The sequence below is a fragment of the Polistes fuscatus genome, unplaced genomic scaffold (genome assembly GCF_010416935.1).
Source record: "Polistes fuscatus isolate 324 unplaced genomic scaffold, CU_Pfus_HIC Scaffold96, whole genome shotgun sequence".
Taxonomy (NCBI): domain Eukaryota; kingdom Metazoa; phylum Arthropoda; class Insecta; order Hymenoptera; family Vespidae; genus Polistes; species Polistes fuscatus.
This window is the reverse complement of record NW_025113180.1, coordinates 40,369-66,443: the sequence shown is the minus strand read 5'-3', so window position 1 is coordinate 66,443 and position 26,075 is coordinate 40,369. Positions and strand designations below refer to the sequence as shown.

Below are 26,075 nucleotides of genomic sequence, written 5' to 3'. Positions count from 1 at the left end.
CCATTTTTATCAGAAAACGAATTTTAGTTTTTTGGCATTAAAAAATAGTCAATATTGAAAAATAAATTTTTTTAATATTGACAGATTCCATAAACCAAAATTCGTAAAGCTAGCTAAAAATTAAATATAAAAAATTTTTTTTGAATGGAAAAAAGCAGTTTTAATATATTCAATTTTTTCGTTACTTACTCTGAAGCCAATGGGTAAGACAAAGGTCACACTCTTCGGATCTTTCATATGCTGCACAGCGCATGCACGAATCCCCACTAGTGGTAATAAACGAGATTAGAGGCAGTGAACCTGCATTTCTTTTTTTCTTAGTTTTTAAACAATAAGTGAATTAATAAAAAAAAAATCGGTACCACAATATAGGTATTAAACGACTCGGAATTTCATTAATCGGAAAAATACATTATCGTATGGTTAACTTTTTTTCAAAAAATATTAATATTTTTTATAAACAACGAGTTAATTCATGAAGAAAAATTTATGAAAGCCATCCAGGTATTCACGTATAGAAGAATCTTGATTTTAAATATTGCATTTATTATTTTGATACGTACATACCTTGCTTGGAAAAAACTGTAATGTTATTTTTAATAACTATATTATAAATAATTGCATATTCAACCTATTCTAATAGCACTAATTGTGCTTAATGTTATTTAATGTAACTTACTACCAATATTCGAAGTCGATTTTATACAGTTATGTTCAAACATTTTTTTGCATTAATTGATTTAATACATTACATCGCAGATAAATTCCTAAAATATTTGCACAAATCTAGAGGATTCGAAATAAATAATTTGTTGATGAAATTTACTATTTAGTTGACTTCGGAAATTTTACAGTATATATTAATATGTAATATTATTATGTTATTTAATAATCATCTGAGGCAAATAATAGGGGAAGAAGAAATTCATAAGAGTCAATTTATTTTAACCCCTTGAACTATTTTGACGAGTCTGACTCGTGATGAAAATTTTAAGCCAAACATGGATGTTACGAGTCGGGCTCGTTGTTCAGTTCCAGATCAAACATGAATATCACGAGCCTGACTCGTACTCGACATCTCATGCCGAACATGAATATCACGAGTCCGACTCGTACTCGACATCTTGCGTTCGGTCGTGAAAATAGGTTTCAAATTTCGGCACGCGCGCTCCGCCGCTCGCCATTCACCGCGATGATCGAGGCAGCCGCGTTTGGCCTGGCATTTCCTGAGGTTCCGAATACTGCAAGTGGTTAATTTGAGTTTTTATCTTATTTATTTTTTGTTTACAACCATGACGGCCCAGCTAAATTTTTGTATACGACTTGAGTTCTTTCAACTACTAGTTCGTCTACTGATTGAGATAGTACTGGAAAACCATTTTCCCAATCATTGTCATCTTCATTGATTATTGGCAAATCCGGTGTTTCCATGATTTTATTCGTGCATAAATCTTTTGCAAAAATGCGAACATAGAAGTTCAGATTTTATACACGAACTGGTCTTCCTTTTGCGACCTTTTTTACAGGAGCAAACAATTAAATTCAACGAATCCTCCAGGACAGGTGGTAACAACGTTGTTGTTGGTAAAAGAAGAGTTTACCAGCTATGTGCCAACCCCATAACACTGATGGAAGAACATTATTCTGCTACCGTTGAATTAGCCAGTATATTCGATTGGTATGATTGGTTGCTGCTGCAGATATTGGTGTCAATGAAGCAATGTTGAAGCTGGTTTTCCGTAACGCTTTCAGGACTGCCAAATATTTTTTGCACCTTAACTCATTAAGATTCTTTATTTAGCCATTATAAGCTATCATTATGATTTTTTCTACTGCTGATGTTATTTATGTAATATTTTCCGATGAATTCGACAATGTCAACACGTGGAGATACTTGGATACTTCTTCCTGTTGCCGAAGAAATCTTCTTAAGCAGATATTCTTCGAAACTTTGAAAAAACTTGATGTTACATCACAACCTGTAATTGCTCTGATTACGACGTGTAAATTGAATATAATAATTGGTATTCCTTTTGAATCGTAGATGTTGAATAACATTTCTTACCCACCGGCGTGTAAAAATAAATATTATTTTCGATTGGATCAAACGCGTCAAGTAAGCATAAGGCATCAACATTATGGTTGATTACAGTGACGATTTTTTCACGAGATTTGATTACAGATGCATCAACCATTCTTCTATTAAGATTATCAAAATTGATATCGGAGATGAACACAGTTCATGTGCAAAGTATATTGGATATTTACTTTGATCTGGATCAGATTTTTCAAATCGATTAAATAAAACTTTTTCATCTGAATTTGTTTTGCTTGAAATTTGAAATTTGCTTTGTTCTTATTTTTATAGAGCTACAAGACACTGATAATGGTATCACTTACAAATTTTTGGTAAACTTAATAATACCAAAATCTTTTTTCTTAGAATACTGTGCTACCATCCGATTCATTTGAATAATGTGGAATTATTTTATTGTACGATTGAAGGCAATTGTATTTTGCATTGTAACAATTGACATCATGACTTCCGGAAGATACTTCTGCTAACAATGACATGATCTGATCAGCTGTCAGAAATGGTGGATGTTCTTCAAACCATTGTTTTAATACTTTTAGATCTTTTAAATCTCAAGATATATTATGATCACGTAAATCCTTGTGCTCCTCGCTGTAAGTACTTTCTATTTGGCAATATTGTTCCAAATCATCAATTATGTATGCTGTAGAATTAAACATATTGAGCTAAGATGCTGCGACGCTTTCAGTTACACCTGGTCAGTGAACTAAACCCCCTATACAATGGATTGATCGCATCATAGTTTGTTCTACGACCTTATCAGGACTCACTTCACTGAAAAATTTATTAGTACGCCATGGTAAATGGTATGTTCGAAGCACATGGTAAAGTATCCATTGTTAAGATAGTGTTCATATTCTTTCGGTGAATACGTTTTTTCTTCCAGATCCAAGTTTTCTTGCACATAATAATATATAAATTTGCAAAAAATAATAAATAAATGGGCACTTTTGGCGTAATTAAAATGATTGAAGGCGTGAAAGAATGGTATTAATGAATTAATTATGAATTATATAATATATTAATGAATTTTGAAATTAAGAATAGCATTTCAATAATTGTTTATACGTGTAAATTAAAATAATCAGTACTTTCAACATGGAGAAAACGTCTAAACAAAAAAACCATTTTAATGTATTAGATTCATACTACTGAAGTTTTAACTCTTTCCACTACAACATTCATATGTAATCTAACGGTATCAACGAGTTTAATCACTGTTGAGTTTGTTTTAAACTTTTCGAGAATCGTCTGCTCATCTGGTTCAGTTTTGAGTCCGCTTGAGTTAGGTTCAATGACTAAAAGTTATTCATACATTAGTTGAACGGATACTTAATTAAAGAGAATTTTTTTTCAACTCTCCCATTCTGTAACAGCTGGCATTAATCACGTGACGTGAAGGACAACAGGGCTTAAAAGAGTAATCATAATAGTTTCAGGTATAGTTTTAAAACTGTACACGTTACAAAATCCGGACCGGTGTACGCGTGAATATCGGGCTGAAGGAAAAAGGTGAAGAAAAATAAAAACTAAGACCACTAATAAACACTCGCTGGAGCGCCAAATTTGAAAAATAATTTTAATGTATAAAAAGAAATAAATAATTTTAATGCATGCAATTGTATAACAAATAATGTTTTAAAGCTTTATTCTCAAAATTGGCTGGGCATTTGACGAAAATATTTTACCACAATAACACCTTAAAAGTATACTACTAATATACCAAAGCTCGTTAAAATCCGTTGGTATCCCAGTGTAAGGTTCCCTTGTGAGATCTGTAGAAAAATAACGGAAATATTGAAGTCATCTAACGCTAGTTTTCATACATGTGGGATTAGAATAAATATAGAAGCAAGAGGCGTTGAAATATGAATATTCAAAAATAATCGACTATCAGAAAAAAGTTGTTTTTCGGTTAGGTATAGGTATAAGAATTGTTTTCCTTTATTATTGTAGTATGAAGGGAATGAGAGAGTATGTATGTATGTATGTATTTAGCGTGGATGTGGGAAGACAAAAGGAGGAAAGGATATAAGGTGGGAGAATAGGCAGAGGAGTACGAGTTGGACGAGTGTAATCTGAGTATATTGATGAGTTTAATGAGTATGAGTTTGATGAGTTTGACGAATGTATTAACGAGTGTAAAGAGTATCATTCATATAAAGTAAGAGTTTAAAGAGTAGAGTAACAATATCAGAGTAAAGAGTAAATTAGAGTATCAGTAGGTTAAAAAACTATTTCCTACATACATGTGGGAAGGGAAATTAGACAAAGGGGCTATGAATTAAGATATGAATATTCGAGAACGATCATTGCTAAACATATCCGTATTTCAAGGAAAAACAAAGTTGTTTGTCAGTTAGGAAGGGATAGAAAAAATTTAAGAAGAAACGTTAAGATAGGAATATTGGGGAACGATCGTTGCTAAATATATACGCCTTTAGAGTAAGAAAAAAGTTGTTGTTCAGTATGAATGTTCGAGAACGATCGTTACTAAATATTCGAATAAGTGAAAAGACATAAGAAATATCGCCCTTTATTGTGATGGTGTGAGGGAAATGAGATAGTATGAGTGAGTACGTTGCTATGTAAGTTAGTCATCGTATAGCCTTTAAGAAGCAAACAGCTATTATTGCATTTACATGGAAACATTCTATTCATCTTTGTATTGGAATCCTACATATGGGGGCCCCTCCGGGATTAAAAGAGAATAGATTTCATGTGTGCAATAAAAAGTCGTATAAAGTCGTATAAAGTCGTGTGAAGTTGCATAAAGTTGTATCAAGTCGAAAGTTGCGTTACAATTACCAGCAGGGTGAATCCGATTCTAAGTTGATTAAGAGTGTTGCGCGAGGAAAGTTGACCACGCGTGAATACTAAAGTAAAGTTGTGAAGTATCGGTAGTGTTGGTGTAACGGTGATATAGGAGGACGATAAAGAAACATTAAGATTAAGAAAAGTAGCTGTTTGAACGATGGCTCAATTAAAGGTAACACTCGAAACAAGTGCGGATGAGCAGGAAGTTGGACGTGAGGAATTGAACGAAAAGGCCGTTCAAAACACGCCACTAAGAAGACGAGTTGAAGAACGAAAGCGTCAAGGTAAAGCAGTCGAGGAAGAAGCCGTCATTTACACCTATGAGCAGATTGACTCCATGAAATTAAGGGAGTTAAAAGAAGCGGCGAAGAAGTTAAGGTTATCCACAGTCGGAAATAAGCAGGCGTTAAGAAATCGCTTGAAAGATGAAGAAAGCGAAGACGAAGAAAGCGAAGACGAAGAAAGTGAAGAAGAAGAAGAAGAAAGAGACGAAGGCAAACGAGAAGAAGAATCACAGAGAGGTGGACAACGCGGGGAAGAGGAGCGGTTAGCGTTGTTACGCAACAACTCGCTTCGTTTTCCATAAAGGATGTGGAAGGAAGCCTATCATATTTCAACGGAGAGGATAAGCTACTGATAGATCATTGGATCCACGATTTTGAAGATACCAGCGTATTGTTGGGATGGAATGATTTGCAGAAGTTTATCTACGGGAAACGTATGTTAAAAGGAGCGGCAAGACAATTTATATCGTTCGAAAGAGAAATTAAATCATGGGACAGCTTAAAGCGTAGTTTGATTAGGGAATTTCAGGTAAAGGTAAATTCAGCCACGATTCATAAGCAGTTGTCCAAGCGTAGACAACAACCAGGCGAAAGTAGTCGTTTGTACATTTATAGTATGCAAGAAATCGCGAATCAAGGCAACATCGAAGAAGACGCCCTTATACAGTACATAGCGGATGGTTTGTTAGGCGAGCGTCGCGATAAGGCAGTATTGTACGGATCCCGAACGCTCACAGAATTTAAAAATAATATTCAAATATTTGATAATCTTAAAGAAAGTAACGTACAAGGAACGCGATTTAGAAAAGATAAACAAGGAAACGTAGCGTCGACATGTATCGGTAGATCTCCGGCGATAAAGAAAGACCATTGTTACGGGTGCGGTTCGGAAGCACATAGTTATCGTTTCTGTCCAGACAAAGAAAAAGGTCTCAAATGTTTTAAATGTAATAATTTCGGTCACATAGCGAGTCATTGTAATAAATCACAGCAGCCGTCGGAAAATAAAGCAAGTATCAATTGTGTTCAATCTACTACGGATAGAGTTGCGATCAGGATTAATGGTTTGTTAGCATATGCGTTATTAGATACGGGCAGCGAAGTAAGCATTATAAATTCAGAGCTATATAATAAATTAGGAAGACCAAGATTATATGAAACCACTCGACGATTGGCAGGGTTTGGTAATGCGATAACGAAGCCAATAGGGAGATGTGAGGTGAATATCGATATCGAAGACGGTAGATATAAAACGGATGTATTTGTAGTAAGTCAGTCAGATATGAGATACGAAGTTCTTTTAGGAAGAGAGTTGCTGAAAGAGTTAGACGTTCGTATAAATAAAGGGCGAGTAGAAATAAGACGACCAGACAAAAGACTCAGCGAGGAGATAAGCGAGGGATCGGTAAAATCGAGCGACTATGGTTATGTTGAGCGACGGACGGATACAGACGATATAAATGCAAATAAAGAAGTAGAAGATATAAAGGCGATAATGGAAATAAAATATGTAGATACGGATGAAATAGACGTAAAAGAACCGTACAAGGTGCGCATAAAAGAATTAATACAAAATTATAAGCCAAATACTAAACCAGACGCGCGAACAGAGACAAAAATAAAGTTGACGGATAATATTCCAGTTTGTTCTAAGCCGAGGAGATTAGCTCCGAAAGAGAAAAAAATAGTTACGCAACAATTAGACGAATGGTTGGACGAGGGAATAATTCAACCCAGTACAAGTGAATATAGTAGTCCGGTAGTAGTGGTACCTAAGAAGGACGGAACTTACAGAGTTTGTATTGATTACCGTAAATTAAATGCAAAGGTGGTAAGAGATCGATTTCCAATGCCATTGATCGAAGACTGTCTCGATGCGTTGACACAGGGAGTGGTATTTTCGACAATTGATCTTAAGAACGGGTTTTTTCATGTCAAGATTGAGGAAGATAGCCGTAAATTAACTTCGTTTGTTACTCCAGACGGGCAATTTGAGTTTCTTAGAACACCTTTTGGGTTATGTAGCAGTCCCGCCAGTTTTTTAAGATTTATTGATGAGGTTTTTGGCGATTTGGTAAGGAAGAAAATAGTGTTAACATACATGGACGATCTTATTATCCCAGGTATCAATTATGAAGATGCGTGTAGAAAGTTGGAAATAACGTTAACGGTAGCAGCTCAGAACGGGTTAATTATAAATTGGAAGAAGTGCAAGTTCCTTCGGGAGGAAATTGAGTTCTTAGGACATGTGGTGTGGAATGGGAGTATTCGGCCATCACCCACGAAAATAAAAGCGGTACAGCGGTTTCCGGAACCGAAGAATAGAAAACATATTCAAAGTTTCTTAGGTCTGACAGGATATTTTCGTAAATTTATTAAGGATTACGCTAAGATAGCAAGACCATTATCAGATTTGTTAAAGACAGGTAAGGCATTTGTCTTTGATACCGTTGAAAGAGAGTCGTATTCGCGATTAAAGTATTTTTTGTCTCAAGAGCCGGTGCTTCGTATTTATGACCCCGGAGCAATGACGGAATTGCATACTGATGCAAGTATAGACGGGTTTGGCGCCGTATTATTGCAAAAATACGACAACGAAAATAATTACCATCCGGTTCATTACATGAGTTATAAAACGTCGGAAGCAGAGAGGAAGTACCATTCGTATGAATTAGAAGTCCTAGCGATAATTAAAGCAGTTCAGAAGTTTAGAGTCTATTTGTTAGGAATAAGATTTAAGTTAGTTACGGATAAGTAAATAAGTGAAACAATGTCGTTCTAAAAAGCGTCGAGTCATCGCAAATAAAAACCGAGTAAAACTTTAAACTTGGCATAATTTTTAATCTTAAAAATAATACTTACGCGATTGAGTTTAAATCGTGACGCAAAAATTTTTGGCAATTAATATTGTAAATATATTATAGTTTGTTAGTTATTGAATATTACATGTTTTTCAAAAAATAAAAATAAAAATAAATTTTTACATTTTTTTCTCTTGCTACTTAAAATTTTTCTACTTAGAATTATATCAAAATATATAACTTAAAAATTACAAATATAATAGCAACGGTTCTTTTAATATTTCTTTTTTCTTTCAAATTTTAATTTAACATTTATTCTTCACTTATGTTACATTTTTTATAATTTTATTTATTTTATACATATATTAATTTGATATATAGTATTGGAATAATACTTTTATATTAATATAAATTTTTCAATTCCTAAATTTATCAAGTAACAACTAGACATCTCTTTCCAACAAGTATTTTGCCAGGAGGGTAATGTATTGGAATACTGATTATGCTTGCTGTAGGTTCTGCGAATCTCCAATCATGCAGAACAGTGAACCGTGTTTGTTGAAAAAATGATGAGCATTAAAAATACGCAAACTATTAAAAGAATACGCACGTTGATTATTTTCCTAAAAAATTCAAAAAAACCAATATTTTTATTTCAGAAAAAATTATTCACTTTTTGTTTCATCTTTAAAATATTATTAAATTAATCAGTTAATTCTCGAGTGACGTAAGAAAAGTTTAATGAAATCATTTAATTTTCGTTATTAGCATTAAATTACTGCGATACTTACGTAGACTAAGATGGTCCAAAAGTTCAGAAAATTCGAAATTATTCTTTCTTCTTTTTTAATAGCTAAATGATTTTTTCTAAATCGATGCAGTTGTGTTGCTCGAATATCTGCTTTTGCACTATTCAAACATCGTATTTATATCTTAGAAAGTACAATATTATTGTATTGTTTAAGGCGTAATCTTGTGTTGAACAAAACGTTAAATTTATATTTAAAATTTTACGCGGTTCCAATTTTTCGTAGCACTTTTTTTATTTTTATTAAAATTTTTTTTTCATTATACGAATTTCCTTGAAAATATTAGTTTCATTACCGACACGTTGTAATTTTGACTATCAAATATTAAAATTTTCAATGATTCATCATTTCTCGCTTTGTTATTTCTATAAACATTATACTTTGTTAAGAAAAATATGTTCCGGAACTGATAAGATTAAAAATAATCTGAAGAAAATATTATTTCATTTTCATTCCTCTAATTTTTATTCTCTTAAATTGTTTTACGAAAAAAAAAATCATTCGAAATAATGAAATTACATTTATTTAATTCAGACAAACAAAATTTGATATGTAATAGATCATTATGTAATAATAAAAATAATAATAATAACACACGTAGGGTAGGTCAGTAATAATACCACTCAGTAATCCCTATTTGTCGTAAAAAGCGACAAAAAAGATAACTTACAAAGGAGGGGATATAAATATTATTAAACATTTAAACTTTCACCAAGTGTACACCTAGTACAATTTTTCTATATCCGAACGAATATGATCATTAGTATTTAGATATTGTTTTCTTTTTCTTCTTCTTTTAATTACATTTCTATCTCTCTTTTATTTAATCTACATATATATATTGTTTATTTTTATTATTATTTTTTGAAAAACACGCAATATTCAATAACTAACAAACTATAATATATTTACAATATTAATTGCCAGTAATTTTCGCGTGACGAAATAAACTCAATCGTGTAAGTGCTATTTTTAAGATTAAAAATTACGCAAAGCTTAAAATTTTACTCGGTTTTTATTTGCGATGACCGGACGCTTTTTAGAACGACCTTGTTTCTCTTATTCCACGTGTGTCCAATTTTTTATTTGTTTTTTATTTCAATTTAAACTTTAAATTTAAATCGGAATTAGTTTTAATCAGATTTCAATTGGAAATTTACTATTACAAAACTTGAGATCCATTGTTGTAAGAGTTAGTTGTGTAATCAAATATAAATATAAAAGAAAAAATTCAATTAAAAATAATATCGAAAAATTAATCGCTAGAATGTCAAGAATATGTTGTACCATCAAAATTTTTATTAAAATATAAAAATTATATATATATATATATATTGTAACGTTTCGCCACGCTTATAATTTCTGGATATTATTTTTTTCCTTTTGCATTACGTAATCTTTTTCGATACTTTTCAACTATTTGACATATCAGGAAACCCCCTCCCTGTTTCCTGCACGTGTGCGACCCGTTTGTCCTCTACGGTGCATGTTCTTCTATTTTCTTTGCACATTCCTATTTGCTTGTGCTGTCATCATCATTATTTCCGTCCAATCCGAGGCTTTATTGCTAATTCCAGGAGCATTTTTATTGTTCTTTACCGAGGGTAGGTTTCTAGCCTCGCCTCTGAAATCTCCTCCTTTGTCTGGGCTTGGGACCAGCTAAGAATTAACTAGGAGTTATTAACTAGGTATTAACGGAGAGTCTTGACGTCAACGGCACATCAACGGTTTTTTCTCAAGCGGGTCACCCATCCAAGCACTAATTGTGCTCAGCGCTGCTTAACTTACATGATCGAGCGGAAGCTAGTGCTGTCACCGCGCCATGGCCGTCGAATATTTTTTTTTTTTATTTATGGCAACAACACACGGTGTTCCCAAGCGGTCATCAATCGAACTACTAACCTTGCTAAACGATGCTTGACTTTAGTGATCGGACTAGAACTAGTACTCTCAGCGCGGTAATGCTGTTGACTATCTGAAAGTAATCTCTCAAACACAAGCAGTTCCGTCAGATTATTTATAAAAACAACGGCCGTTAGTTTTTCGTGCTTTAATTTCGTCGCTCCCGAATAACTCGTCGGATTGTAATGTATTACACACAGATTGCGGATGAATTAATATAATCTTATCGATCGTGTTTTCACCAATTTTCTCCCAAAATTGATTCACCTTTTACTACAAACTATTTACATGCTAACTCATTGTGCAATATAAGTCACCGAATCTCATTTCAAATTAACGCCGCCATTTGTTTTCGTTAAAACTATTTATATATTTTTATTTACCAGTTTTAAGAAAACAACTGTCTGATATGGACATAGATCACCTTAAGAAAACTTGGATTTAATAATGACGCCAGAACAAAGAAAGTTTAGGAACCGCTGCCGTCATTTAGAACAACACGATCCTGTATAAGTGCTTCAGAAATTTATTCTCATATTAATAATACAATCAAGAGTTAAACAATCAATAGAAAAGAATAATCAAGAAAATGAGTTAACTTTCAAGCTTGAAGTTCTCTCTGAATCTCTATGAAAGTCTTGCCTTTGGTTTCCAGTGAAAAATGATACAACAAAGCCGTACTTAGCCAAACGAGAAGACAGAATCCAAAAAAAGGAAGACCATGACCATAATTCAAGGATATTGCTAAAAGAATATAAAGCTGGTCATTAATCATTGCAAGTATACCACCAATGATACCGAGAATACATGTACTAAGTACTTTGACTTCCGCAGCGAAGACCTCAGACATCATGATCGACAAAATACTACAGAAACCTAAATTACAGAAGAAGATTGTTGAAATAGATGCTATTATTGGTATAAGAAAATACGATGATACGTCAATGTTAAAAAAATCCTTGGCATAAAAATAAGAGCTAATCGTTAAATCACAAATGCCAACGATGATACCTGATACGAGAATTATTAGTTTACGACCTAGTCTATCGACAAAACAACCAGTTACGATAGAAGATAGTAGCAACGTAATACCCGCAACTATATTTATTGTGTAATCTGAAACTGTACTTAATATTTCTTTAAAGATCAATTGTCCATAAAAAATTAACGGTAAGTAACTACTAAAAAAATTATTGAAGGTTAAGAGAAAAATAATAAAGAAAGCTCGTCGATGTCTCCTGATCATAAATATGTCTTTCAACGTGCTCCAAAATTAATTTTGTTATTTTCTTCTTTTTTATGAATTGGTCTATCTTTGTTAATTCATCGGATACATCTGTTCTTCCTCGAAGTTTTTGTAATGTCTCCTCAGCCTCTTCCATTCTTCCTCTCATCGCCAAATAATATGGCGATTCTGGTATAAACGAAAAAAGAAACACAAAACAGATCGACAGAAAAATGAAACTAGCCGTTGTGTTTCTTATCGAATAATAGGGCACTATTATAAAAGATACCAAGATACCAATATTGCACATGATGCTAATCATGGTTCCGTTAGCACCTCTCGTTTTTACCGATGATATTTCGCCTAAGTATATTGGAGCTACGACGAATCCTACTCCTACAGAGATGCCAGACAAAAATCTTGCTACGTACCACATCTGTAAGCATTAAAAGAGAGAAAAGAATATTAGACACTTTGTCGCACAAAATTTTTATTATTTAGATTCAAATCAGGTAAAGTTTATGCACAGTTACTCTTTTTATCTGATTCTGTGTGATAAATGAACTAATTGTGTACAACAGAAATATACAGCAGACGAATCAAAAATGAATCTTTACGAACTATTTTACTAGAGCATATATTTTACTTTGAAAGACCAAAATAGAAAAGTGTCAAGATTAACATGCAGTATGTCCGAAATAATATTGTATAATAATAAACTCAAATATTTGGTCTTTTACCGACTGAATCTGTTGACATTTTACTTTGTGAATCTTGATGTTCCCAAATTTCGATGTTTTACGATAACATATATATACAAAGTTTTTCAGCAATATTAGATAGCATAAATATATTTTTTGCTTATAGTTGTATGAAAAAACTATATTCGTAAAAGTGGCACTATTGAGTAAAGGAAATATAATATTTAGAAGAATTTTTCCTTAAAGTTTTTTTTTTACGAAATTTTAAGAATATTGATGTTTTTTCAAATGGAACCCTTTATTTTTGGCGATATTCATAACAATACGAGTTTAATAATTTTAAAAATATATATTGTAATCTCGATCCCTTCTTACTGGGCCATTAGCAAAGATACTCGTCCTATTCTTCAACTGGACGCCTGCGATCTTACACTGAGACATTATATTGAAGCACTAGCGGATTTCAACGAGCTTTGGCATATCAGTAAAATACTTTTAAGGTGTTATCGTGGTAAAATATTTTTATCCATTCGCAAGCAAATTTTTAGAAAAAAGCTTTTGAAGTTCTGCTTTTTTATATATCCGTTTTATATTCTTTGAAATCTATCAATTAATTAAGCGGCACTCTAGCGTAAATAGTAGCTTTTTCGCTTCTTGCGTCGATTGTTAGTCTTCAAACCTTTTTGGGGGAAGTTTCTTTTGTATTAGTTTCTCCATCTATAAATTTAAAACTTTTTTGTCTCATTTCTTAATTTTTAATTATATACAGGGAAGAGAATTAAAATAATTACAAAACAAAATTAGAAGCAATCAACTTCTTAACAAGTATATAAAATATATAAAATTTCAACAGTAAAAAATAACAATCATATATACTCTATTTATTAACAAGTTCATGTATATATAATATTAATATCATGCCTTCTAACAGATCAAGTTTCCTTCCTTCGTTAGCAAGAGTTTTATTATAACTACATTGATAATACTAGCACTCTTGAATAGCTAAAATCCGTTGGTGCTGCAGTGTAATATCTCCTTGTTAGACAACCAGCGAAGAATCCAGACAGAAAGCGATATAGCAAGAGAATTACTTCCGGAACAAGTATATCAAATACTTATATCAACGATAAGAGTGAGACAGGAGCCATAGGTGAGAATCTTAGTACTTTGTACACTCGAAGTGAGACGGGAGCTATAGGTGAGAGAACCTATAGTACTTTGTACACTTGAAGCGAGTGAGAGGCTAGCCACAAGTCCAACTTTGTTTGGATACCATTACTTTATATTCGAGTTATCAACCAGGGTTTTTATGTCATAAGGCTTTTCCCTGACGAGCCAATAAAAGATCACATTTTCTATTGGCTCAATCAAGTGTTTTAATCTTATTTTAATTCCACCTTTATTTTCTTCATCATTAGCTAAAACCAATCACCAGAGGACTCGCGTTGAAGAAATCTGCGTAAATACAACAACTTTTGTTGATATCTGATTTAAAGAAATGGTATAGGAATATAATATAGGAATACTGGTAAAACTTAAACCCTAATCTTCTTGATAACGGCTGCACCTATGGAGTTTTTAATAATATTCGTGTACGTAGGGTCTGTAGCCTGAAGGAACATATATAAATTTATAAAATTTCATAAACGTCAAATAAATAACAACTTCGGGGCCCTTCTTGTAAGTGTTGACATGCAATTGGAACGGTATAGGGGCTTTGGTGAATAGCATGAGTATACATATATGACCGAAAAGATTGTAAATTATCTTTACTTCGTTACAAATGAAAATAAAATACTTACGTATGCGCTTCTTGTTATTAAAATTATACTCCAGCTTGCAACGATTGGGAGACCGCATAATAAGATCGTATATTTTCTTCCAATTTTGTCAATTACTAATACATTTATCACTGGTGCTAGCATATGACCGGCTGATAGCAAAGCCGTTAAAGTTGAAATATCCAATTTATTATCATGAATAGGCGAATCCGGTGATGATAACAACACGACCATTGGTGAATTCCATCCTACCACAATGCCAAGAGATAATATTAATAGTGTGCCTAAAATTTCATTTAAAATTCACATTTTTGCTTTTATCATGTCTATTAACATAATATAAAAGAAAACTTACAAGCGAATATTGAGAGGTATTCCCACGTTTTCGAGCCATGTGGTGATATGTACCTTCCTCTTCTTCTTTCCCAATTCATTTCTAATATTTAAGAATCACAGCTTTTGTTTCCTCACTTAAGACGAATGATCAAAAGACGAAATTCGTTAATATCTTTTTGTAAACAATTCTTTTATTCTGAATCGTCAAACTAATTAAGAAACTATTTTATTCAGCTGTTTCAACAAGTTACCTGAAATAATGCGATTGCCGTAAAAAATATTTTTCTGTAGCAACTAACAACTTGAATCTAACAAGGGAACTATCTGTGAGAGACACTCTCAAGATATTTTTCAACTTTGCATACTTGTAGTAGTCGATGCAAATATATATTGTGTAAATATAGCGTATCTATTCAGCCATTTGCGATAAATGGCGGAATGAAATTTTACGTAGATTCTTATTTTTTTAGTTGTAGTAGTGTATTAGTCTGTGGTTAGCAGTGCTGTCTGTGTCCTTGATGCCGTCGATATAAATATCTTATCTCGACAATGTCAAGTATGTTTTTTTTTTTTGGAATTTACTCCTTAAGAATCGATTTTTATAGAAGGCGCCCGGTATGAAAAAAATATGAAGAGTAAAATTTAGTGATCGAATGACATCATTACATTTTTTGTGCGAAGCGTTTCATGCGCACCTTTCATTTTTTTGTAATTTGTGTGTATAACTTGTATACTTGTGTGCTGCCGACGTACACAGGGTATGTTGCGAGGCAGTAGACGCATTTAGGTATATATGTGTATATACCTATATGTTATGTATATATATATACTGTACAGCGTCTATACAAATAATAAATATGTATATATATATAATATATCAGTTTTATTGCAGTTATACGGATAGTGAGCATCATTTTTTTTTATTTTAAAGTTTTGTTGTGTTATTGATATTGATATCGATAATTAATATTATTATTTTGTGGATTATTAATATTTGTAATTATATTCACATAAAGTGAAGTGAAAATTATATAAACTATGGAAGAAACTGGTGTATATAATAGTGTCGAAACATCCAATAAACACGTGGGTGCTAGATATGTTATAATTCATGTATTATGCTCCTGAAATTAGTAGTAGATCCTCGGATAGGACGGAAATAGCGATGAAAACACGGCAAGCAAAAGGAAATATATAATGAAAACGGAAGAACATGAAAACGCTTAGAATAGGATGCTGGAGCGTAACTTCCATAAAAAACAGAGACCCGTAATTAATAGAGGAAATGAGAAAATGTAAAAAAACTAGATATCTGCAATTTTTCCGAAACAGAAAATAAAGGCAAAGGAAACCTTCGATATGGAAAATATATCCTATTCTATAGCGGGAAGACAAAGACGAAAGAGCCACCTCAGGAGTAGGCCTTGCTGGTAAACAAGAGATACGTAGATAATGTACTAGAGTAAAAATACATCAGCGACAGGATACTACAGGTAATGCTACAGTTCCAAAAGAAGACAAGACACCGCCACACACAATCAGTGTATATGCTCCAAATATCACAAAATCACAATACGAGATAGATGAATTTTACGATCTGCTGCAAGCGCACCTAGACAACATCTCTAGACGAGATGAGATTGTTGAAATAACTTAATAAATATTAACTAACCGGGAACTTAATAAATAGGACTATTGGGAGAAATTCTCGGCCGACATGGAACACGACCTACTCGAAGCACAGAAAAAAGTATGGAATATGCTACGAAACCGAAGAAAACATGTAAACGTGTCCATGCAGACCACCAAAATCACAACAGTTGAATAGGAAAAACAATGCACAGAGCTGTACAAAAACGAGACGGAGGAGACTTATAACAGATGCAAAGAAGAAGAAGAGGAGGCACTAAACGATTAAACTATCCCATCTGGAGAAATACAAAAAACATAGACATATTAAAAAACCGAAAAACACCAGGAACAGATTAGCTAACAAATGAACTAATAAAATATATGGAAAGACAACTAACAGAACAACTAAGTACCCTATTCAATAAAATAGTAGAAAACATAAATGTGCGAACCCAATGGAAGGAGAGTATAACAGTTCCCATATTTAAGAAAAGAAATAGACAGAACCGAAGAACTACCGCGGAATTAGCCTCCGAAATGCACTACAGAAGGTGATAACTACTAGTGTGTGTACTTATGTACGCACGTAAGAAGTTCGGCTAATCAATTTAAAATTTGCCACTATATTAGTGTAAAGCTACAGAGTTATGCTGTTGTGTATTTCCTTCTCTATTACTTGTTTCAGAATCCACTATTGTCTGCCAATAAAGACGATCATGCGAGAATGTGTTACTCTTTGAAATTTATTAGAATAATAAATAAAAATAAGGTAAACAATAAGTAGATTATAAATTGAAGTATTATTATTTAAGGTTATAAGTAGTAATAGATAAAAAATATATTTTGGAGTTATTTGAAGAAAAGATAGGAGAAGAGAAAAAAAATAAGAGAACAAAATATAGAGTTTTCTTTTCTTGTCATATTATCACGCCCATATCCAGCTATATGCGTTGCAATGCCTACATTTAATTATAACAAGAGTGAAAAATTTCTTTGATACTCAAAAGCTTAAACGCTTTGAGACCGAATACTTTTTTATCTATTTTCTAACTAAGTATTCTAGTTTGAGTGATCTGGGTCAATTACTGGTTTATTAACTATAAACTATTTTAATGAATTTATTGTTGGGTGCTACTTAGATTATAAAACTAACATACCTATTATGATTTACTCCGGGTATTCTCAACTAGCTCGACTATTACTTGAGACGATCAAAAGACGGGTAGGACTAAATGATCTGAAAATTTATTTGTTGCGACAACAAAGGAAGCAATTTATTATTTTCTTAAACAAGAAATGAGATTAATTAAATGATACTTACCAGCGTTTATTCGAATTTTGAGTGCTAATCTGTTTCTTTGACGAATGAATCTGTTATTGCAAGTAGCAAAATGATGAAAAACGTATTTAGAAATTAAGATTATTCGAGATTGACTCAAGAGAAATCAATATCTAGTTACAAACTATCTACGAGACTCTTCTGGAGCTTACTCTCATCGCTCTAAGACGGACGGTGAATAACACGTTTACTTTTCGCACTTTATGACAGTCTATTGAGAAATATTCGTTCTTTGTCAATATTTCACAATCTATATAAATTTCGGCGTACATGCAGTACGTTCTAAGGCTTCCTTATCTAGCCCGTGAATTATTTGGCCGCATTACACAACTTGTTCTAGCTCGTTAATGCTATGCCTATCTTTGTCGGTAATGAAGATTTCTGTTTTCGAAATCTATAACAAATACAGTAATAAAAAAGATAGTATAGAAGATAAGATAATTTTAATAATTATAATCTAGTGACATAATTTACTTCGCTTGCGCTCAAGGAAATATGACGAGGCCGATGTCCTCGAGAAACGTTTCATTTTCTAATTTTCTGTGAAAATATATAGTGTAAAGTTTATCAAGTCGTAGCCTATATGAAAATAGGCGTATAAATTGTGTGGTTTGATGTATGAATAAGAAATATTTTTGTTTTCCATAGTTTCTGTCAACATTGATTTCATTTATTTTAATAATATTCGTAATATCGATACGTTTCTCCATGAAAGTAACAAAACTTATTAATTAAATATAATATCAGCACGACTAAAGAATAAGGGTCTTAAATGCCTTACTAACACTTAAAAATGTAGTTAGAATAAAGATAATATAAGGTGATTTTTATAGATAATAATTAAGAAGAATCAGTTTTAAAACTTATTTCTTTTTTTCATGTTAATTCCTGCATATATATCATGCATTAATATTTTACATAATAGTAAAAAATTAAACCTAACCAAAATAAATAACAATAGCGACACTATCTCAAAAGAGAAACCGTCTACGTGCTATCTTTTTTTCACTTATATAACAATTTACCAAATGTCTATGGACAACTTGTAAAGATGTATGGAATTAAGAAAAAATAAAGATAAACTTGTGTGTGAACTTATGTATCCATGTAAGAAGTTATACTTCTTTTGTGTAACAAAACATTTTTTTTTTCAGCTTATACGCTTTACAACGTGCAGCGTTTGTTTTTGTTGGATACTTTCTTTTAGATACATTTTTATAACGGTAGTATTAGACATTACACTTCTCTGCATTAGTTTTAGAAATCTCGAAAACTGAAACCAAAATTTAAATGTATACTGATACTGGTAATATAGCTGCAAGAGATTAGAGTTTAATATGAATTATTATAAAAAATAATTTATAAATAACTAAGATGTACATTCACTTTTCAATTTTTTTGACAGAATATTAATGGATACGGTTTCTTCCTAGTGTAAATAAAAGGAAGACGGTATCTTCCGAAATCTTTTATGATTTCAGTATCGTCGGCTTTTTCTTATCGTTGTTGAAAATAATAAGCTCTCTCTTTCAGTAAAATGATTGATTATTTATGCGGAGAGAATAAGTTTTCTAATGCTTTGAATAAATATTTCTTAAAAGAATTTTCATATTTGTTTCTGTTAGAAGCAAGATTATTATTTTTACCTTTTAACAGAGTCATGTCTTGCTTATTCCTCGTAACTGTTGTTGAATTTTATTCTCATAATAATTCACATGAAATCTCTACGAAGGAGACATTAGTTAAAAGAAATCTTACTCAGGGTTTCTGATGACCTGTGACTTAACATTTTTTTTTATATAAGAAAAAACTTTCTGTATGATCTATAAGGTAAACGATTCGAGATAGCTAATTCTTTTAAATTCAGAAACATTTAATACTAGCTTTCAAGCTAGCTACTAAGCTACTAAGCTGAAAAAGTCAAAAGATATTGCGAGCACGAGCGTACTGTTAATAAAGAGATATAGCCGTAGAATGCATATTTTGTAAATCAAGTCACGAGAGTCATGAGTTTTTTTCGGCACGTAACTTGAATCAGGACAAACGTAGAGAAATTGTTAAAAAAGTGCATGTTTGTTTAACCTGTCTAAAACCAGGTCATATTTTGAAACGGTGTAAGGTCAAGGTGAATTGCGACTGGTGTGCGGAACACCATGTTTTTATGATGTGTAAGAGGTTCTCAGGTAAAAGTGTAAATAGTAGCGAGGGGTCGAGGGAGGCAGAGTCGACGAAGAATCCCGAGAGAGAGAATAATTTGGCTACGTTTGCGGGAACTCCAGTGGTTTGTTTACAAATTCTCCGAATTCGTCTCTTCTCGGAAACGAGCGAAAAAATAGTGACGGCAATAATAGACACGGCGTCGCAACGGTCATATATACGGGCAGATATCGCAAAAGACTTGTATTATAAAGCCATTGGTAAATTAGAAATTACACACTCGTTGTTCGGTGGAATAAAATCTGAAAGTACGGAACGTGACATTTCTCTGATGCGCGCGAAAGATTTAAATGAGACCTGTCGGTGGAATTTCAAAGTTATGAGTCAGAGCACTATTTATGATACTGTACCGGTGATCAATTCGGCTTCGTGAATGAATGAGTTGCGTAGGAATGGTATAATTTTTTCAGACGTTGGCGGCGTGAGTGAGAACATAGACGTTTTAATTGGAGCCGATGTAGCTGGAAAGTTGTTCACAGGGAAAAAGCTTGATTTGGAAAATGGATTAACTGCTTTTAAAGAAAACTGCTTCTTGGATGGACAGTAATGGGAAAACTGCCAATAAAGAATAGTAGAAATGATACAGCAATTCTGGTTACATCAATGTTTGTAAAAGAGGCCGATCTAAGCGAGTTGTGGAGTTTGGACGTTCTCAGTATTAGCGATCCGATAGAAAAACAGCAAAAGTAGATGAGAGACGAACGTACCATGGATTTCTTGCTGAAAACAGTAAAATGCAACACTGACGGTCGATAAGAGGTTAGGCTACCGTGGGTGGAAATCACGCACCGATTTCGAGTAACCTCGAGTTGGCTCGGTTGAGACTAAGTGGATTTAAATATGTTAAATATTTATTTATTAAGTACCTTTATCAGTGCTCTTATTCATTTATTTTTTTGATTATTCTGAATGAGAGATGTATATTCTAACTGTATGTTCGTCTGCATTTAGCAGTTATGTTCATCTGCATATAGCAAGTATGTTTGTACTTATTGCGATTTTTAGATGCAATTTCAAGTGCAAGCAAGCCTTTTAAATTGTTTCATTTATGTACTAAAACTAAACATTTTTATTTCAAAAAAATGTATTAATCATCCTAATACTACTTATTGCATCCTCTCCATACATCTCTTATAAAATCTTTCTTTAAATATTTATATATATTAAAAATACTCTCTACAATTCTTTCTTATAAAATTATTAATTCTTTCATTTGGTATTTATTTATAAATTATTTTGGTATAAAAATGTATATTTCGGACATATTAATATGCACTTAGAAGTGCTGGCTGCCATTTGTTTTAATTCGTTTATTTTGCAAGAATTAAACGCTTCTAATAAGAATGATTAAAATAACCTTTTCATTAATTTGCACTATGTGAATATAAATCAATTATTTTAAATAGATTCAAATAAAATATTTCATTATTTATTAGATAAATTTCTATGGTTAAAAATACTACTAGATGTTAGATTGAAATATTTAAAATATTTATTTATTAGATACTTTTATTAATGTATTTATTCGTTCATTTTCGATCATTCTGAATGGGAAATATATAATTATACTGTTTGTTCATCTGCATTTAGTAGGTATGTTTGTACTTACTACGATAGTTTATATACACTATTTAGTACAGGCATGTAATTACTGCGATTTTTATATGACCTCGTCAGTGCATTCTATCACCATGATTTAAATTTTATTTTAATTTGTTTGCAAATATCTAAAATAAAAATCAACTGTCGTATATTCAATAAAAAAGAAATGTATGAATAGGATAAAAGACTATGTAAAGAAAAGTGAAAAAACACTGGTGTGTATACTTATGTACGCACGCAAGAAGTTATTTAAAACAACAAACAAATCAGAAAAACTTAGCCAGAAGGTAGGATCAATAAATAATATACCAAAATTTGTTGCCAAACAGCCGCTTCCTTTTTTTTTCAAATTGGGTCCTCAGAATATTAATAAAAACATATACGATAGTAATACCCTGCTTGATACAATAATTAAAGTCGAGCACACTAAAACTAAACAAGAAATACCGTAATGCACACAATGCCAAGTCAATAAACACACAAAAAAAAACTGCAACAGAAATCTAGCCTGTGTCAAATGTGTAAAAAAACATTTAACAACACTCTGTACACGAGAGAACAAAATCGGTAAAGTCATATGTTTAAACTGCAACGGTATCCACCCAGCAAATGATAATGGATGTCAGAAAAGAAAACTACTACAATAAAAATTAAAAGAAAAAAGTATAGGAAAAAAAAGTATAAGAAAAAGCTATTCTTGACGATGCTAACAAGGAAACTCACAACAATAAAATAAACGTAAATGCAAACAGGGATAATATACCAATATCTGAACAAACTAAATAAAGAAGAAACAACGACGAAGTAACCAAAAAAGCACATACAAATACAAACGATTAAACACTGAGGAGACATCGGACATTAAAGGACTACTAAAAAAATCAATTAAAAATACCGAAATCATAATCACACTGATAATAGAGCAAAATTCTCTCTTAAAACAACAAAAGGAACAAATTACCACAATGTTACAACTATTAACAAATACGCTAATTAAAAATAAATAATAGATACACAAATAAAAATAGCTGCTTGGAATAATAACGGATTAACACAACGAATTTAATAAACCAAACAACTCATATACACGCACGACATAAACATTCTACTCATACGTGAAATTTATTTCACAGATAGAAACTATATAAATATTCCATATAAAACCATGTATGACACAAAACATCCTTCAGGTACAGCGCAGGGTGGAACTGCCATAATTATTAAGAATGAGATAAAACATCATCTACACAGTAAAACAGACCACGATTACCTTCAAGTCACCACAATTACCTTAGAAACTCAGGGTAATTCACTAAAATTCTCGGTTAGTTATGCACCGCGAAAATTTCAAATTACAATCGACCAACGGAACAACTTTTTCAAGGAACTAGATAATAAATTTATAGCTGTTGGCGACTTTAACGTCAAGCATCCAAATTGGGGATCAAAAACAACCTCACCACGAGGTAAAATTTTAGACACAATTTTAAACACAAACCTAGACATTCTTGCGACAGGTGAACCAACATACTGGTCCTCAGCTTATAAAAAAACTCCCGACTTAATAGAGTTTGGCGTCCTAAAAGCCCTAAACCTAATTCACTTAATAACCGAATCATCACTTGATCTCAGCTCAGACCATTCACTTATAATATTAACATACTAGAACAAACCTATCATATATAAAAAATCACCAACGCTGTGCAATGAAAGCACAAATTGGATGATCTTTAAAGAAACTTTAGAATCTAAATTAGACTGAAATATTCCGCTCAAGATCTCTTTACAAATACAAAAGCAGTTAATAATTAAACAGATGCTATAGAAGAAGCAGCCTGGGCATCTACATCTAAAAATTTTTTGTTCTGAAAAATTCCGTCTTATCCTAGCATTATCTTGCCAAAAATAAAGGTAAAAAGGCAAGTTAAAGTTATGTTGCAGAAAAATAAAACAAGTAGTGATGAAATTCTACTAAACAAAGTAACCAAAGTTGTGTGTGTGTGTTAGGCATAGAATACGGTATCACAACAATGCAGAATTCGAAAGACTCCTGACATCACTTTCACCTCACGAAGATATAAATTACTCTCTCTGGAAAACAACAAAAAGATTAAAATGACCAGTGAAATCAATACCAGCCATACGAAATCTTGACTACTGATGGGCTAAAAGCACAGAAAAACAAGCGGAAACCTTCGCAACAAACCTAGAAAACATTTTCACAGCACACAACTTCAATCTTTATACGTGCACAGACACTAACGTAAATGACGTCAGAAGCAAAATAAAATCTCATGAAAACATTAATAGCACAACAGCTGAAGAAATTAGAATGCTAATATCAGAAATTAAAATAAGAAAGGCACCAGGTTACGATCTAATAAATTGCAGAATACTAAAGGAACTGCTACCTAAGGCAATTAGTATACTCACAATAATATTTAATGCAGTATTACGAGTCCATTACTTTCCAAGTACTTGGAAACTTGCGGAAATTATAATGCTCCCTAAACCTAATAATGATCCGCATAATGTAAATTCTTATAGACTGATATCGCTCTTACCATTACTGCACTAACTGTACAACACTAACCGTACAGTCTTAACATTTGCAGAAGACACGGCAATGCGTACCCTAAAAAAACACCAACAACTAGCAATTTAATTGTTACAAAACCATATCAACTCCCTTGAAAAATGGTTACGTAATAGGAAGATCAAAGTAAACTCTACCAAGTCTAAACATATTACGTGTACACTGAGGAAAAACAAAATAAAGAAACTACAATTATATATTACAGAAATTCTACAAGTAACAACGGTCAAGTATTTAAGATTACACCTAGATTCCAAACTAACATGGAGAAAGCATATAAAAGTCCAAAATCAAAAAAATTCGTTTAAAAATTAGACAAATTGCTTTGCTAACTTGCAAAAAACTGAAACTTAGAATAGAGTATAAACTAAGAATTTACAAAACAATTATAAAACCAATCTGGACATATGGATTACCGCTATAGGGTATAGCAGCGAAAAGCCACATTGCTAAGCTCGAGGCTCAACAATTCATAACCCTACGCACAATCTTAGATGCTCCATGGTACGTCTGCAATGAAGATATAAGGAAAGACTTAAATATTCCCACGATAGAAGAAGAAATAACCAATGCAATCTGTAGATACAAAAAAAGAATTAATACGCACATAAACCAGCTAGCTAACGATGACTAAAACCAATATATCCCTAGAAGGCTCAAAAGTATAAACCTAGAAGACCTAGTAAAAACTAAAACTAAATGAAATAAACGACAATAGTGACGCTATTTTATTTGAAAAATCGTCCACGTACTATCTTTTTTCACTTATATAACAATTTACCAAATGTCTACAGACAAATTGTAAAGATGTATGGAGTTAATAAAAAAAAAAAATTTATTCTCGGAATTTTGTTCCCTATTCTATTATTAAAAAAAAAAAAAAATTGATGTTTATACTTTTGTACGCACTTAAGAAGTTATACTTCTTTGACGTATAACAAAAGAAATTAACAAATAATTAAATTTTTCCTCATTATTAAATTTTTAGATAAAAAATATAAGAAATTATGAGTTTAAATTAAGCACACAACAGACAAATTTAAAAAATAAAATGCTAATATAAAAAATATAATTTTTAAATTTAAGCAAAAGCTTTTGTAGCAATTGTTTTATCTCGAATACCAATTGAGTTAAGAGTCAGAAACATTCAAGACCTTATTTCTTTATTAGTACCTACATATTCTTTGAGTAACAATAAATTATCTCTCGGAAGAAAATTCAGAGTGCTTATACTTACCTTATGGCCTCTCAGGGAGATTTTTCGACTAATTTCTTGCTGTTAATTTCATTTCGCTTTGCGCACGCATCGTAAGGATTCACTCTCATTATTTTTTCCCAAATTGCGCCAAAAGAAGTATTACTTCAAAAATAATAGACATGTAATCACCTATTCAAAGGACTTTCATTTATTAATTTTAAAAAATATTAAACAATATTGTCAAATTTTGGCCACATTTTGTGAATTTGTGATAACTGTTCGCTGTCTATATTGATGGTTTTCTTCGAAAGAGCGTTGCAGTCGAAGTGTTATTAGGTAACGAGAACGACTCGCAATACGCTCTTGAATTGAAATTAATTATATACGCTATGTTAAAATAAACGAGAATTCTCACGATTAAAATGTAGTTTCCGGTTTTATTGTATGTATATTAAAAGTATGATTTCTGTTAATCGTATAAGTTTGGGATTATATATATATAAATTCAGAGACCACCTAACTCAGATACGGCAGTCGAAATTTAACTGCAGTTGAATTCAGTTATTAAGAATAAGACTAACAGATTTTTTTATCTATAGTACGTTTATGATTCTTTGTTTCTTATAATCGTTTTAAATCATTTACTAACATACTTAGTTCTTCGTAAGATTCCAAGTAAGTAAAAGTTTTGTTTTTAATAGTTTAAAGTCGGAAAACTTATTATATTGAAGTATATTTTT

At 32.1% G+C, this 26,075-nt stretch overlaps 1 protein-coding gene and 1 long non-coding RNA gene across 2 annotated transcripts; both read right to left on the bottom strand.

Moving 5' to 3' along the window:
• Nucleotides 1–10,308: 10,308 nt before the first annotated feature.
• Nucleotides 10,309–10,867, bottom strand: LOC122525853. The gene is made up of 2 exons (XR_006305895.1): nucleotides 10,595–10,867; nucleotides 10,309–10,465 (listed from the first exon to the last, which is right to left on the bottom strand). It is a non-coding gene; the product is annotated as an uncharacterized LOC122525853 (long non-coding RNA).
• Nucleotides 10,868–11,309: 442 nt separating this feature from the next.
• Nucleotides 11,310–12,431, bottom strand: LOC122525857 (facilitated trehalose transporter Tret1-like). The gene is made up of 2 exons (XM_043648841.1): nucleotides 11,975–12,431; nucleotides 11,310–11,943 (listed from the first exon to the last, which is right to left on the bottom strand). The coding sequence occupies exons 1-2, from the start codon at nucleotides 12,367–12,369 to the stop codon at nucleotides 11,310–11,312; spliced, it is 1,029 nt and encodes a 342-aa protein (XP_043504776.1). The 5' UTR covers nucleotides 12,370–12,431.
• Between the last annotated feature and the right edge of the window lie 13,644 nt (nucleotides 12,432–26,075).